The sequence below is a fragment of the Momordica charantia genome, assembly GCF_013281855.1.
Source record: "Momordica charantia cultivar OHB3-1 chromosome 6 unlocalized genomic scaffold, Mcharantia_2.0 BLBB01000006.1, whole genome shotgun sequence".
Classification (NCBI taxonomy): domain Eukaryota; kingdom Viridiplantae; phylum Streptophyta; class Magnoliopsida; order Cucurbitales; family Cucurbitaceae; genus Momordica; species Momordica charantia.
The window spans coordinates 26,246,701-26,263,886 of record NW_028275164.1 but is presented as its reverse complement, the minus strand read 5'-3'; the positions used below and the strand labels follow the sequence as shown (position 1 = coordinate 26,263,886).

Here is a 17,186-nt window from a genome sequence, read left to right as displayed (position 1 = left end):
AATCAGAAAAAATTGTCCGACAAAGTAAGGATTGATATTCATAGAAAATAGCATGGCTAATATTTTCTAGAACTTACTTAGGAATGCAATAGGCAAAAATTTATTGCGGTCCCGTAGTTTCAAAGCATTCATTTAGGTTCTTTTGACTTTGGTTCATTTTAATCATTTTATTTTAAAAAGTGATCCATTTTGTCTCTAAGTTTAACACCAATTTTATATTCAATAGAAATTCTTCAATACATATTTATCACTACATTTCAAAAAATTTAGCGAGCGGAGTGTCATACTAAAATTATGATAGAAAAAAAAGAGATAAAAATAAAAATGAATTGACAAAAATGGTCAGTATTCAAAATTACACATCAAAGTTATTTTCCATATTTTTTTAATGTTAAATTCAACTATCTAAAGATAATCTTCCTTTTTGCAATGTATTGATTTGACCCCATAAGTCAAGACTGCCACCCAAATGGATGAAATATTAACTTAATGTAGGGGTTGGTTACATAATGATTTTATTGAAGCCTAAAATTAAGGAACCAGCAAATCTAACAGAGAATTGTAATTAAAAAAAAAAAAAAAAAAGTTCACCAATCACTAAGGTGGGAGATCAAAGCAGTGGGTATTCTATCTATTGAGCTATATTTGCACTGACAACACTTACTTACAATTAATAAACTCAGCTAGTTATTTGTGACTAATATTCATTATATATTTAGTAATTGATTTACCCATTAAACGTCAACCTAAACATAGTTCAACTAATTAAGATTCTTATCGATTAAAAGTCTTGAGTTCGAATCTTCATCACACATGTTGTACTAAAAGAAGAAAAAATTACACACAAAACATATCAATGAGCGAAAACCTTCAAGATCATAGATAAAGTAGTTTAATTTAAACATATGAGAGTGATTGACACCTCTAACTACATTTAATACACCTACTTAGAATTAATCTAAACTTAAGAAATTAAATCTATAATTAGTATTGGTATTTACTGAACTTTTAAATTATAAATTTGTTAATCTCAAAAAATCATCGGTTGCATAGGGATGTATCAATTTTAAAATACTTGCACATTATTATCTAACATCTAGTCAAATTGATTGAGACTTAAAAAAAGAAAAGAAATCTCTATCTATGTAAGTGTGATGGATAAAATTTAATTGATTAGAGAGTTTCTTTTTAAGTATCAAAAGCAGTGGAAAAAGGAGATAATTATATGAAAAGAAGACAAAACATTAGAGGACAAATTGAAAAGTTTTGGGAGTAGTTTGGTAATCAATTATTTTAAAAAAATTAAGTTGATTTACTCCCAAATTTGTTTGTCTTACAATATACTTTTTACTTATATCTTAAGATTTAGAAAAAAACATTAAAAACTAATAGAGATGTTTGACATCAATCTATCAAATTTAGGTTCTTGAACTAAAATTTTGCCCTAATTTTTGAAAGTTAAAAGATTGATGTGACACATTAATTATACTAATATAACTGTAGAAGGAAATTTAATCAGCTTAATTATCACAACCACAATTATTGATATCGTCGATATTACATTTATGTCATTTTTTTTTTTGAATTTCCTAGGCTTGTGTCACTTCTTCATAATTGACTATAGGATAGTAAAAATACTCATATTTTTAAAAAATGGTAAAAAATAAACGTCTTTAAATCGATTGATGACATTTGATTAATGTTTGATGTATTAGTAAACTAGTTTGATTGATGTTGTAGTATACTTATTGAATGATTTAAATTAAAAATAGTTAGGCAGTGACAAACATCTTATACATATTTAGTAACTAATTTACATTAAACATACTTAAATCATTGAGTGATGTACTATAAATTTGTTTATATAAAAGAATTGGTTGCATCAAGATCTATTTGTTTAAAAATTGATTACACATTGTTATCTAATACAACTAGATTATATCTACTCGAATTGATCGAGATTAGGACTAAAAAAAATTATTAAACTCGGGATGAAAAGTGTTTTGGAAATAGAAAAACACAAAATATAAAATTAAACATTTTTTGAAATTCATGGATTACTTAAAAACTAAAGTATTAAACTTGTAATTTAAGCCTTCATAAATCATATAGATGAGATGCACAAATTAAAAAAGGATCAAAATCATAAACCTACAGATTAGAAATACAAAGTTACACAAATTTTTGGAAGCAATTTTTTATTTTTTTTTTTTCTGAAGCAATGTTGACACTAAACTTAAGCCATAAGTATTAGAAAGATAATCAAAATATATTTCAATAAATACACGTAAAATAAAGTGCGAATTCTTCCCCCAAATAATAACGGGTCAATTATTCTACAAAAAAAATGATTATTTTTGCCACGTGGACCATGAGGTTGTCAATTAATAACACTTTTTTTTATATTCATCACAACACGAGTTACACTAATCCAAAATTTTCTCTAATTCATTTCTTGGGTCTAAATACATATTACACAAGTTTAAACGTTATAAATTCAAGTTTTATTAAAACCGTAAGTGAAAAAATATCTCTCTTAAAAGTAAAAAAAATACTAAAATTACTGTTGACGGAGAAATTTCGGCTAATCCCTAAATGTCACGTCACAAAATTAAAATTATATTTAGGACCAATCACAAATTTACACGTGTCTTAAATTGATTTTTAAATCAAGAAATCAAATTGTGTCACGTGTCTCTCTTATGGTCGTCCGATCAAATCAACTAATTGGATCCAAACCCATGGAGAGACTAGGCTCAAGCGGATGGCCCATTAAGCCCATGGCCCATATAAGACCCACCAAAACTCTATAAAGATCCATTTTGTATCATATCTAAGGGATTCCTGGGTTCGGGCCGAAGAAGCAATGTCACTCGATCATTATCAAATCGACTGCAATCTTTTTCTGTCCGTGAGGATCCCAACAGAGCGCCTTCTACTTCTAATAGGCCATGAACTAGATCAGAATCATTCTCAACGAGTCCATAAGAAGTGATCCCATTTTTTTCATCGGGTCCGGGTAGAGACCAAAGGTCTTGAACGACCGATCCGGCAGAACAACTCAAAAGATAAAGAAGTATCGTTAATTTCTTCATGCTCGTTCCAAGTTCGAAGTACCATTTGTACAAATAAGAACCCCCTTCGTTACATGATTTCTTCTTCATATAGATAGATATAGGATCTAGGGAGAGCAAGAAGAAAGAAGAAGAGCCAGAAGAAAGGAAAAAGAAGCCAAGAGGAAGAAGAATTGGAAGAGGTCTAGAAGAATTGGAGATTAAGAGCACTCATAATCGTCTACGATCCTTCGGAGTCAAGTGAAGCATCCAAAGCCAACAAGATTTGAAGAATTAAAGACTTGAAGAGTACGAGACTTCAAGAACATTGAATATTCTCTCCCAAGCAACAATATTTGAAGACTCCATCAAACTGCAAAGTCTTCATCAAACTGACTAAAGAACTTCAACAAGCAGCGCAAAGCCGAAGCATTTCACAATCTGCAAAACCAAAGAACTTCACAGTGACAGGCCTAACATTTTGTGACGTGGCGTTTAGTGATTAGCCGAAATTTCTCTTTCAACAATTACCATATTTTAATAAAAATACACATTTATAAGGTGTGAATTCTTCCACAGAATATTTGTTTTTCCCTTGTATCTAGACAATGAGGTTGCCAAATTACTGTTGTAGAGAGGTAATTTCAACAAGCCGATAAAGGTTTATCTTAGTATTTAAGAATCAAATGCAAACACAAACTTCACAAATTCAAACTAATTAAAATTGGGAGTTCAACATCCCCTTCAAGCGCATGGACCAAACTTACATGAAACTTAAAGTTCAAGAAAGACAATCAAATCAAATTCTAGTGAGTCTTTGGCAGATATTTTTTAAAAATTCAAGACCTATTAACCCCAAAGTTTATTAGTTATGAATGTTATGAGTGAAATTATATATGAGGTGGGGACCACAAAAGCGATACGAGTCCAAGGGTTAAGGTGAACGCCCAACCCGACCAGATCCATACGAGATCACCGAACCACCCGAGCAAACTCAAACCCACAAACGAGGCGATTAAATCCGGTCGAGCCGATCTAACCGACCCAACTGAAGGAGACTCTCTCTATAAATAAGACGAGAGACTTTTGACTCGAGGTACGCTCTCACAACCCTGCACTTACTTATCTTAACGAAACTCTGTGCTAACTTAGGTATCCGAGTTGTTGGGCTTAGCACCATATCAATGTGCAGATCTCTTTGTGTGCAGGTGTACGCCGTAAACCTGAACCAGAACCAAAATCCTGCATCAACAACGAATTTTTAAAAAATAGTTGAATAGGTTAGGGACCTATTGATATAAAATTGAAAGTTCATTAATCTAATAGACAAATTCATTAACCTATCAGAGATAATCTATTAGACATTTTTTAAGATTTCAGAACCCGTCACATATCACACCCTCTTAAAATTTAAGGGTTAAAGTTGTAATATCACCTCACAAAAACACACATAAAGTATAAGGTGAGGATTCAACCACAGAAGAGATTGTTTTTCCCTCTAATGGTTTATAGGTTGAACATAGCCACCACCCACCAAAGGTCAAGGAGAGTGGCTTCTACTTGGAATTGTTTTAATATATATATTTTTTTCCCTTTTTTTATTTTGGTCCTCTTTTTAGGTCCATCATTGAAATTTGAAAACCATGAGGATGCTTTGGCTGACCCCATAAAAAAACCATCAACTTTTTCTGCACAAACTGAGAGTGGATCATTATAAAACCAAATCTATTCTCTATCTTTTTAATTAATTTAATTAAGTTTCCACCTTTTTTTCTTTTTAAGAAAAATCCACTTTTTTTAATTATTGTTATAATGTTAGGCCTGTCACTGTGCAAGATCTTCGGAAATTATGCCCAACTTGCCCTCTTTTAAAGCTTTATCTACTCCCCACAATCATTTCTACATTTTCTATTTTCTAATTTTCTAAGTCATTAAAGTTTGTTTGATAATTATTATTTTTTATTATGCAGTAATTAACAAATTATTATCTCAATTTTTATTGATGATATAGAAGGAATTTAGATCCTCCTTTTTCCAATTACCAGACGCGAACAGCTTAGTATTACTATTTATTATCACTATCACTACATATCAGGATTGGGTAATTTGCACGCCTACTACCTTCCTTAGATGTGGTAGTCGTTTCTCAAGCTGAAGCCCAAGCTCATGGAATTGTTGATCTTGTAGCGGTTGAATAAATTTATATTTGACTTCCACGTTGAACCTATACATCAAGTTTCAATCCTATCCTCAATAAAGTCATGTTCCTTTTTTTTTTAGTTCAACAAGTGGTGGTATCAAATTTTCGACTTTTTGGGGAGGATATAAGTTTTAACTTAGATGGACTAATCCTATAATTTAAACTTTTTCGTCAATTTGAGCGTATAAAATAAATAAATAAAACTTTTTGACCACCAAAAAATTATAAGATACTTTCTAACTATCTAACAAGAAAATAAGGCAAAAATGAACAAACTCTCTCTATCAGATGATGTGTGGTTTCAACATTACAAAATAAAAGGAAAAAATTAGTAAATAATAATAAGAATAACAAATATTGTACATTTAACATGTTTGGAATTATTTGGGAAGGAGCATATTAAAATAAAGTTCCACCCCAAAAAGTGCCTTTATAAGTGTTTTTTTTTTTTAAATAACTGTACTAATTAAGGGGCTGAAAGTTGTTTTTAAAATTAATTTTCTATCTTTTAGGGAAAAAACAAAGCAGTTCAAATATTTGGTTAAGTATTTTATAAAATTTATTTACTTTTTTCTGGATTTGACCCCAAGTGGTCTATTTTTAAGAATAACTAATGGAAGTTGTCATATTTAAAGTCACGAATTGCACAGAAATATGGACAAATTACAGTTGCATTCCTTAGATTTAATTTTAATTTAAAAAATCTTTTAATTTCTTCAAATATGGCATACATTTAATATCTATGAATGCGCTTACGATTGTATCTCAACGGTAATTAATAATATACTATTTCCCTCAAGATCAGAGGTTTGTACTAGAGGAGATGGAATGAGGAAGAATAACTGAGGACAATGAAGTAATTTACTCTACAGAGGACCGTCAAAGAAGATTAGAATAAAAATTAAGTATGGTTTATTGATGATGACTAAATGTTCACAAAGATTATCCAAATTCCTTAAACAAATATATCAATTACTTTATCCAATTATATTGTGTTGGGTTGGATTCCTCAAAAGCCAAAAAAAAAAAAAAAGACTGAATTGTCAACCTATTTGATCTGTTTTGACATATGGAAAAAAAATGATCCCATTTTGACAGTGAAATGCACATGATCATGATCATGATGATGCATTTTAGTTATGTAGTAGGTGGGCAAGTTGGCAAGCAATTGTTTTGTTTGTTACATTCTCAAAACTTTTGGCTTCTTTTGAGATACTATTTTCCTCTTCTAATTCATTCAAATCAATCGTTTCATATCCAATTTCTTTATATTATCTTGACTTTTACATCATTCACGCTAAAAAAGAAAGCCTTTTGATTAATGTAATTTCCATTCATTCAAAGTTAAAATATATGTATCTTTTCAATTTTTGTTTCATTTTATAACATTTTTTTATTTTTTATTTATTGATTTTTAAAATTGTGTTTATTTACTAACAATCTTTCTTTTCTATTCTATTTTAATCTACTCTTTTAAAACATTTTTCAAATCCTGACCAGATTTTTCAAGAGTGATGAGAAATTTCTACTTTTTTTTTTTAATTAGCTTATTTTTTATATAACAAATGAAAAAGTAAACCAAACAGATTGAAGCATAAATAGTTTTCATAACCTTGGTTTTAAATATAAAAAAACCAAAAAAACAAAATTGGTATCAAATGAAACATAAACCTAGTTTGGTAATCATTTCGTTTTTTAATTTCCTGTTTTTAAAATTAAGTCAAGAAATTCTGCTTTCACTTATGTATTTCTTTGTTTTGTTATCTACTTTTTTTTTTCTTTCACATTTTCAAAATCCAAGCTAATTTTTAAAAACTAAATAACATATTTTTCAAAAGCTTAATTTTGTTTTTTAAATTTTACTAAGAATTCAAATATATTTTTAAGAAATTTTGAAAAAATATAGCAAAGAAATTATATAAATCAAGCCTAACTTTTAAAAATAGAAATAAAATAAAAAATGGTTATCAAATAGGTCCAAATATTTCTATCTCCATTTCCATACTATTGAAAAATTGTCCATTAAATCCTTATTAGAAAATACTGTTGAAATTAAATTACAAAATAGTGAATACACATGTCATTGTTCTATTACTTGATTCCAATGATGTTATTGAGATAAAGTTTAACTCTAAATTCTGAAAAATGCCAGAGACTGAAATTGAAAATTTGAAAGTATTTGAATAAAATTGATAATTGTATATTTAATCTTTAATTGAATAGTATTATTCTTAGTTAACTACTCTAATATCTTAATGCAACACATACGGACATATGGGAGAAATATTTTATGTAGGATTCGTTTGTCCAAAATTTAAGAAAATTAAAGTCCTCGTTTACCACTTAGAATGATGCTATAAATTTTGAAAAGTAGGAAACTATAAATTAATCAGAGAAATGTACCATATATATATAGGAAGGAATGACGGTATAGGTAATTTAAAAAAGAAAATTCAGGGACCAAAATGAATTTTGAAAATAAAATAATTAAATGAACAAAAGTTGGAAGTATAGACACAAACTAGATGTTCGAATAGATAGAGATCTTTAAAATGAAACTATTCTACATAAACAAAATTTATTTTATTTTTATATACATTTTTCACATATATTATCTACTTTCAAAATTTATAATGATCCCACCTCTAAAAACATTCTCATACTCAAATGAAAGGGTGGGAGATGAAAATAAGAATAAACGTGAGCACAATATATATATTCTCATTTCACTAATAGTTATTTATCTATAGTTAGAAAAATTAAAATAATTTATAATTTTAATTTTTTAAAATATTAACAAAACCGTACCTTATCATATCATTTTAAGCAATACTCTTTAATAAACAATAAAATTCAAGAAATTGAAACCAAAACGAACATAACTCAACAATAATTGACATATATCTCCAACGAGGTTGTAAGTTCGACCGCCCACCCCACATATTGTACTAAATAGAAGAATTCGAGAGATTCAAAATAATGATTTAGTCTTCCGTGATCAACAAATGTACCTTCTATCTTCAAAATGGGAGCAAGTAGGAAAATTTTCCTCATCTATCAAATGAGGGCCCCTCAAAGCATGAAGAAAATTGATCCAGCAACGTGTATGTGTACATATTTTATTAAAAAAATATTATATGTAAAATTTTTTTCATTTTTGTCTCTATACTTCTCATTTTACTCTGTGTATTTTCGAGATATCCGTTTATGTTTTTGTACTTTAAAAAATAACCAATTTGGACACCATTTGCAGAAATTTTAACACAAATTTTTTATACAATGTAAACTATTTAATACAAATTTATGATAATATTTCAAGAAATTTAATAAATAAAGTGTCGTGATAAAATTACAATCAAAATAAGATAAAAGTAAAAATAAAATGAATAAAATGATTATTTTAAAAAAAGTGGACATTTCAAAATACAATTGCTAGAACAAAAAGTTGAAAGTATAAAGAGTAAAATAGACATTTGAAAAGTACAAAAACTGGATCAAAATAATATTAAAATGTTTTATTTCTTCTACCTTGGCTTTGATTATGAAGTACGGACTCATCCATATTCTCCCATTCTTGCTAGGGACAATAGACGTCTCCATTGTTCTACAATATTATAATATTATTGGCAAAGTCCTCGTGACTTTGCTTGTGATTTTACTCAAAACACACCGTCTTAGTAGAAATAGGTGCTACTTTCGCACCCCCAACAGTTCTAACTTTAGGCCATGAGAGTGGTCGGTTAATTGAGTTTAACAGGAAGGCCACAGAGTAAAGTTGGGTTCATTTCCTCTTTGTTTTCCCTCCGTTGGTTAAATTTTTAATATTGTTTGACAGGATTGACCAAGTTTGATATATTATGTAATAAAGTTCTTCTAAGAAGAAAACAGGCTTGATGGCCAACAACCCCACTCTCTCCAAGACAACCCAGATGCGCCCCTAGATTAAACCATTAACTTTGAATAATCTTTTCCTCTCATCTTTTAAGTCCTGGACTATAAAGCTCTATCCCTTCTTCCCTTGTCAGCTTCAAACTTCACAAGCTTTCCCACCCTTCTCTTCAGGTTTTAACTAATTCCCCTGTTTCTATTCCACCAAAACCGACTAAAGATTGCCTATATACCCCATCCATTCGATCTTTCAGGAACTCCAAAGGAAGAACTCAAAGGTCAGCTCAGATTATTCAAACTGTTCTTGATTTCTTTGTTTTGAGTCATTAGTGTTCTTTTAATCCTCTGTTGGGCCTTTTTCCAATATTGTTGTGTTCTATTGATTCTCCCTTCTTCCTGCCCATAGTCACAGCTCTAGGAATCGATTACTGTGTAGATTTTCACGAGCTTCTTACCCATTTTTCCCAGTGCAGAGTCCTGTGAATATGATTGTATTGCTTTATCCTATGATTCTTTCTTGGGAAAATGAATAAAGTGTTTGAATAATTGTAGCTAATAAGATTTGAAAAGCCCAAACTACCCTTTGGGGGTGGCACTATTAAAATAATTTTGTTGATGGCTAACTTTTCTAGCCTATTTCTGTCTTTCAGGCATAACAACAAACACCTGGTGTGCGCGTCACAGTTGTCAACAGGTTTAGCAGTGAGAGATTACAAAGCCAAAAAACAGAGAGTTCAGAACCAGATCCATCAATGGAGGGCCATGAAAACAAACCTGCAGATTCATGGTCGGATGCAGAGAGCACAGGAAGCTCCAAAAGAGTCGGCTTCAGCGGTCCATTAACCGGACCTTCTGTCGCCTACAAGAGGACCAACAGCCACAGCAGCAGCACAAGAAGCACTATGAGAATCAAAGACGACGATCAGTACGTGGAGATTACCTTAGACGTTCGCGATGACACGGTTTCAGTGCAGAACATCAGAGGCGGCGATTCAGAGACGGCAATGTTAGCGAGCCGGCTCGAGACGAAGCGCCCTACGCTCGGCTCTCAGTTGTCGTTCAAATTGAAGCAAGTCTCGCAGGAGCTGAGACGGATGACTTCCTCGAAAAGCTTCAATCGAGTGGATAGAACCAAATCCGGTGCCAATCGTGCCCTAAACGGGCTCCGGTTCATGACCAAAAGCGTCGGAAGTGAAGCCTGGTCGGAGATTGAGAATCGATTCGATGAACTCGCCATTAACGGCGAGCTTCCGAAGACGCTGTTCGCAAGATGCATAGGTATAAACTATAAATGACATTTTGAAATCTGTGAACCAATCATTCGTGTGAGATTTTATCGATTTCGAGTTGGTGATTGGTTGATGGATCAGGAATGAACGAGTCGAGCGAGTTCGCCGGCGAGCTGTTTGACGCGTTGGCTCGGCGGAGAGGCATAACTTCAAACTCCATAACCAAGGCGGAGCTGCGTGAGTTCTGGGAGCAAATTATCGATGAAAGCTTCGATGCAAGGCTTCAAATCTTCTTCGATATGTATGAATCTCTCTCTCTCTCTCTCTCTCTCTCTCTCTCTCTCTCTCTCTCTCTCTCTCTCTCTCTCTCTCTCTCTCTCGAACCGCCATGGCCATGGAGATTCAGAAGTTTGTGTTATAAAATGGTATGATTCTGCAGGGTGGACAAGAACGCTGACGGTCGCATTACAGGAAAAGAAGTCAAAGAGGTAACCGAGCTGTTTTTGTCTTTTATTTATTTATTTTTTCTTTTGTATTTGATTCTTTTAACCTTTTAAAAAACTACACGTGGTACATGGATAAACATACTAATTCATTTTATAAATTCTTTTTGTTTTCGTTTGAATTAAAATAGGTAAAATATAATATATTAAAATAATGGTTCTACAAATTTTATAACATATACGATATTTTGAAGTACCAAAAATGTCCTCACTTTTTTCAAAAGTGAGGTTTCTTAACAGCTAAGTTAAGCGAGGTCAATATTGACATTTATAAATATATTACTAAGTACATATTAAATAATTTTTTAAATTGAGTAACAAATTTCTGATACCCAAGTTGCTGAAGTTGATTTTCAAATTTGTTACGAATATATGTAAAAACACACAAAAAAAATAAGAAATACAATTTTTCATGAAATTTCTTGTTTTTTCAATTTCTGTTTTCAGATTACTAACCCCGACCACAACTTAAATGTTTAATACTTAGCTATATATATATATATGTGCAGATTATTGCATTGAGTGCTTCAGCTAATAAGCTATCAAAAATCCAAGACGATGCTGAAGAATATGCTGCTCTAATTATGGAAGAGTTAGACCCAGATAATCTTGGATATATCGAGGTTTGTAAATAGTGATTTCAACATGTATATTCAAATTATTATTATTTTTTAAATTAATAATATACAAGTAGAGATTTTGAACATCTAATTTATAGTGTCGTAACTAATTTAACCTATAATTAGAGTAGCCATTAATATTATATTTTGCTTTAGTGATATTAATCTGTAACATTAATATCAAATATATGGTCAATTCGAGGCTAATTAAATAGACAAGACAATTACTATCATAACACATCAGAAAAATAGAAATTGTAGTTTCAACATTGGATAATGTATTTTATTCACTTTGAGCAAACATTAATTCAAGGAAATTAGCTGTGAGCACACATTTGTAAAGTACTGTCATTTATTCAATCTATCCCACACATAAAAATGTTAAAAATGTTAACGGTCTTGATGAAAATTTAATACATTTATTTTACAAATGAACTCCTAGTCCTAAAGTCAATATCGATTAAAGCACAAGTTAGTTGGTCGAATATTTACTACCTCAATTGAAAGTTCTATTTCAATCCTGCAAATTTAATACGTCTTGTTCACTAAAACATACTCGAATCAGCCTTGATTCCACATTTTTTCAATCTACCCGACACACGAAAATATTGACACGTGGACGGAAATTTAATACATTGGTGACTATATGTATATATATTGTAGTTATACAACTTGGAAATGCTACTTCTGCAAGCTCCAAGCCAGGCGTCAGCGGCGAACAGGGTGACGGACAGCCGCGTGCTGAGCCAACTGCTGAGCCAGAAGCTGGTCCCGACCAAGGAATACAACCCCGTAAAGCGCACCTACCGCTCCCTCCGCTACTTCGTGGAGGACAATTGGAAGCGAATCTGGGTCTTCTCCCTATGGCTCGCCATCTGCGCCGCTCTCTTCACCTGGAAATTCATCCAGTACCGCCACCGCGCCGTCTTTCATGTCATGGGCTACTGCGTCACCACGGCCAAAGGCGCCGCCGAGACGCTCAAGTTCAATATGGCCATTATTCTTCTCCCTGTTTGTAGGAATACCATCACTTGGCTCCGGAGTAAGACCCGGCTTGGCGCTGTTGTCCCTTTTGATGACAATGTCAACTTCCATAAGGTATTTTTCTTTCTTCCTTTTTGACCCTTTTGACTTTGCGTACCATGTGTTTGATGATTTGTCTCTTCCGAAATTGCCATGTATTGTTTGATGGTATTGCTGGTTCCAAATCCTTGGGTTTGAAGTAGGAAATGATAAGGTTTAAATGGCCCGGAATTTCAAGATTTTCCCATTTTGTTCCCACAAGCTTTTGGGTTTATCTATTTTATTAAATCAACTTCTGAAGAACGTTGAAGAGATAACTATTTTGGTCATCATCTTTATTTTACTGATGTGGTTTTGAGATATGTGGATTGTTGTGTTACAAATATGTATATATTGGAGTCACATCAGTTAGATAGTTGTGAATATTTGGTGAGGAATATTAGGAGGCATAATAATAGTCTGTCAGACTAAAATAAATATTTGAAAGTCTCGGGATCAAAAGTAGACATTTTGAGTTAAGGGACCAATAGACATTTTGAATTAAGGACCAGAATGGAGCCAAAGTTCAATTACCAAAATGGGATTTCAACAAAAATGATATCATTGAATTTTGATTGAAGTTGTTAAAAATATATATAAATGATCAAATATACCCTAACTTGTTAGCTTAAATTTTCTGGATTTAGTGAAGGGTATCCTTAATTCCAACCTCTACAGTGTCATATTCCTCCGAATATTAATAATTTACTTGTTAAGTTTCACGAACCATATACAAAAGAGAGTATCAAGAATATGCAGATAAGATTAAATGTCGTGTAATCCACCAGCCTAGGCTTTTAAAATTACTCAAAATTTTAAGTGGTTAGTTTGGGAAGATTCAGTTAATCTTATTTGAATTTGCATCTGCTCTGTTTAGGTAATTGCTGTTGGCATAGCCATTGGGGTCCTTTTACATGCTGGAGCACATCTTACCTGTGACTTTCCAAAGCTACTCCACGCAACTGATGCCGAATACGAACCGATGAAGCCGTTTTTCGGCAAAGAGCGGCCGAACAACTACTGGTGGTTCGTGAAGGGGACGGAAGGGTGGACTGGGGTGGTGATGGTGGTGCTGATGGCTATAGCATTCACCTTGGCTCAGCCATGGTTCCGTCGCAACCGCCTAAACCTCCCGAAAACCATAAAGAGACTCACAGGCTTCAATGCCTTCTGGTACTCTCACCATCTCTTTGTCATTGTCTATGTCCTCTTCATCATCCATGGTTACTACCTCTTCCTCACCAAGGAATGGTACAAAAAGACGGTAAGAATTCTCAGAATTCTCATCTCAAACAAACGTTATATCAAACAAAAATTGTTATCAAATAAGACTCAAGTGACGTTTTGTTTTCTTTGTCTACCACAGACATGGATGTATCTAGCTGTCCCAGTTCTGCTATACGCGTGTGAAAGATTGATCCGTGCATTCCGGTCGGGCTATAAAACAGTGAGGATCCTAAAGGTACACAGAACGCCCTTACCCTTTGTTTGTTTGCCAAGAAACTTCTCAAATTTTCTCGAGAAAAAAAGTGGAAGAGAACTTTTTGCTGATAGAAAAGAGGAAAAATTTTAGGTTGCTGTTTATCCTGGAAATGTTCTGGCGTTGCAAATGTCAAAGCCTCAAGGATTCAAATACACGAGTGGGCAGTACATTTATGTGAACTGTTCTGCCATCTCCCCCTTCCAATGGTAAATCCTTCACCGTTTGATCTTCTCCATCACCATGATCATCATGATGATTGGTCGGAATTAACGGTTGTGATCAAATCTTGTTTTGCAGGCACCCATTTTCAATAACCTCTGCTCCTGGGGATGATTACTTGAGCATTCACATCCGTACTGTGGGAGACTGGACTTCTCAACTCAAGACCATTTTCTCTAAGGTATTTATTATATATATTTGATTACCTTAAAAGAAAATGTTTCATTGGGTGAACTTTATTATGAGTTAAATGTTTCAAAGAATTAGATCCGGTTTTTTAAAATTTTGGTTCAAATACTATTTTGGTCCCTCTGCTTTTGATTTTTTTCGACCCTATTTTTCAAAACATCTATTTTGTTACCTATATTCTCAACTTTTTTTCATTCAATCATTTTAGCAGCACACTTACTCATTAAATTTCATGAAATATAGCAATAAATTTGTATTAAAGAGTTCTCATTATAGGTAAAATTTGTGTACAAAGACCAAAATGAACGTTTTGAAAGTCCAAAAACTAACATGAACAAAATTAGAAAATTCAAGTGCCAAAATGAACCAAAGTGAAGTAGTTGGACCAAAATAGTGTTTAAACAGGAAAAAAATTTTAAAACTAGATTATAAAACAAAAGAAATTTGTTCATAAAGTAAACCAGCATGATCAGTAAAAATAAAAAATCATATAGAAAATATTATCAAACAAGCTATAAATTGTTTCGATCTTCTTTTTAAATAATATTGCCCTTTCTGTCTTCAGATATGTCAGCCTCCATCTGTTAATCAAAGTGGTCTTTTGAGGGCTGATATTGGCCAAAGCAACAACAAAATCAGGTATTTATTTCAGCTGTACCTTCATTTTTTCGATATAAAAACTCGAATCGATACCAAAACTTAATCGTACTGCAGACTGTCAAAGATGGATAAAAAATGAAATTAACTTGAAAAATTGTGGTAGGTTGCCAAGGCTCTTAATAGACGGACCATATGGAGCTCCAGCACAAGACTACAAAGAATACGACGTTCTTCTTCTTGTGGGGCTGGGAATCGGCGCAACTCCGCTGATCAGCATCGTCAAGGATGTACTGAACAACATAAAGGAGCAGAAAGACATTGAAAATGGCGTTGCCGAGAAGCAGCCAAAACCTTTTGTCACCAAGCGAGCTTACTTCTACTGGGTCACCAGAGAGCAGGGCTCATTTGAATGGTTTAGAGGTGTCATGGACGAAGTTGCCGAGAACGACGGAGACAAAGTGATCGAGCTGCACAACTACTGCACCAGCGTTTACGAAGAGGGCGATGCTCGGTCTGCCCTCATTACCATGCTCCAAGATCTCAACCATGCCAAGAATGGTGTCGATATCGTGTCCGGGACGAGGGTGAAGACGCATTTTGCTAGACCCAACTGGCGTAATGTTCTCAAGCATGTTGCTGTTAATCACCCTGATCAACGAGTTGGTAAGCCTTTGCTTAAATTCACATATCATTAAGTCAATTTTACGATCTCGAAATAGATTACGAATGATTTTACAAATTAAAAAACCATCATTTCTGAACTTTAGATTGTGTTTCTATCTAGTTACTGTCATGAGTACTATTAATAGATTGCTAATGTAGCATGTTAACAACTACATTCTACTTGTTACGTCACGTTAATTCAACTAAAATTTATCTATTCGGGGTGTAAATGTATATGCAGGGGTGTTTTACTGTGGAGCACAAGGACTTGTAGGAGAACTAAGGAGGTTGTCACAAGACTTTTCAAGGAGAACAACCACCAAATTTGATTTCCACAAGGAGAATTTTTAGATTATAATTTGATTAATTTTTTTAAAATTTTGATATTTTTAAGAAATTGTAATATAAAGTGTAATCCCCTTGTTATTGGGTATATACCTACCTTTATATGTTTGTTTGATAGCTCTATTCAAAATTTTCATGATCCCAGTATTATAGGTAAATGTACTGAATATTAATACAGATCTTGGTTGAATAAGATTTCATATTTAATCCATTATTTTCATAATTTCCTTTTATCTGATGTATATATTTGTTTACTTCTATACTTGATTGAGTGATATTTAATTTCCTCACGATTCAATTATTAAATTTTACGATCAAGTAAAAATAATTTTCAATCTAAATATAACTCAATAATAGGTATTTGTTTTTTACCAAAATATAGTGAGTTGGAATTCTTATCTCCATATGTTAGTACTAAAAAAAAATTTGAAGTAAAAATAATTCGTACAAGAATGTCCAAATTTAATCATTAAAACATCAAAAAGTTAACCACAAAATCGAATAATTGAGAAAACGTCCACATCGAACACCAAATATGGAAACAAACTCTCTAACATTGTTCATATCTATTCACAACTTTTTTGGATGAAAACATAACTTGATTAATAGAGTGTATTAATTTTACTCCTTATGAAAATTCAAGGCTGGATATGGTAAAATTAAAATTTTAGAGTTAAATTAATTCGCTGGAAACATTTTTTTGGACAATATTACCCTTCATTTTTTTACTTAATACAATACATGCCTTCATTTATGCTTAAGCCATCATTCCATGTATTTATGTTTCTCTACCACCTCTTTTTTTGTGTATCTCTCTTCTCACTCCCACTCATTTATCCTTCGTTTAATTCTAATTTTCTCTTTCCTATTAACCTTTGATTCTTTCTTTCTGCTTATCCAAATTCCTTTCTAATTTTTTTGTTTTGTTTTATTTTATTTCCTCTTTTTAAATTGTTGTCTTCTTTTTCTTTTTTTTTTTTTTGTTTATTTCATCTTTTTTTTTTTAATTTTTTTTTTCTGAAACTTTTAAATTTTATGGTTTAAATATTAATACTATAATTATTTGAATTTTATATAGAATTTTATTTCTATAATTAACAATTAATTATTCTTTTTGAAATCATTTATGCTT

General features: G+C 32.2%; 1 protein-coding gene and 1 long non-coding RNA gene across 2 annotated transcripts; one reads left to right on the top strand and one right to left on the bottom strand.

The window, feature by feature from the left end:
- Positions 1–3,768: 3,768 nt before the first annotated feature.
- Positions 3,769–10,056, bottom strand: LOC148211020 (uncharacterized). The gene is made up of 2 exons (XR_015791536.1): positions 9,916–10,056; positions 3,769–4,295 (listed from the first exon to the last, which is right to left on the bottom strand). It is a non-coding gene; the product is annotated as an uncharacterized LOC148211020 (long non-coding RNA).
- Positions 9,279–16,277, top strand: RBOHB (respiratory burst oxidase-like protein). Its single transcript, XM_088125312.1, has 13 exons — positions 9,279–9,419; positions 9,792–10,419; positions 10,512–10,671; positions 10,810–10,858; positions 11,383–11,496; positions 12,157–12,591; positions 13,433–13,819; positions 13,922–14,017; positions 14,129–14,244; positions 14,336–14,438; positions 15,012–15,085; positions 15,210–15,709; positions 15,951–16,277. The coding sequence occupies exons 2-13, from the start codon at positions 9,894–9,896 to the stop codon at positions 16,058–16,060; spliced, it is 2,670 nt and encodes an 889-aa protein (XP_087981438.1). The 5' UTR covers positions 9,279–9,419; positions 9,792–9,893; the 3' UTR covers positions 16,061–16,277.
- Positions 16,278–17,186: the final 909 nt, after the last annotated feature.

Bases quoted from the DNA above. Each gene is read 5' to 3' on its own strand.
- RBOHB (XM_088125312.1), top strand. From the start codon at position 9,894: ATGGAGGGCCATGAAAACAAACCTGCAGATTCATGGTCGGATGCAGAG. The intron at 10,420-10,511 runs GTATAAACTATA...TTGATGGATCAG, and splicing joins GCTGTTCGCAAGATGCATAG to GAATGAACGAGTCGAGCGAG. The intron at 14,018-14,128 runs GTACACAGAACG...GAAAAATTTTAG, and splicing joins AAACAGTGAGGATCCTAAAG to GTTGCTGTTTATCCTGGAAA.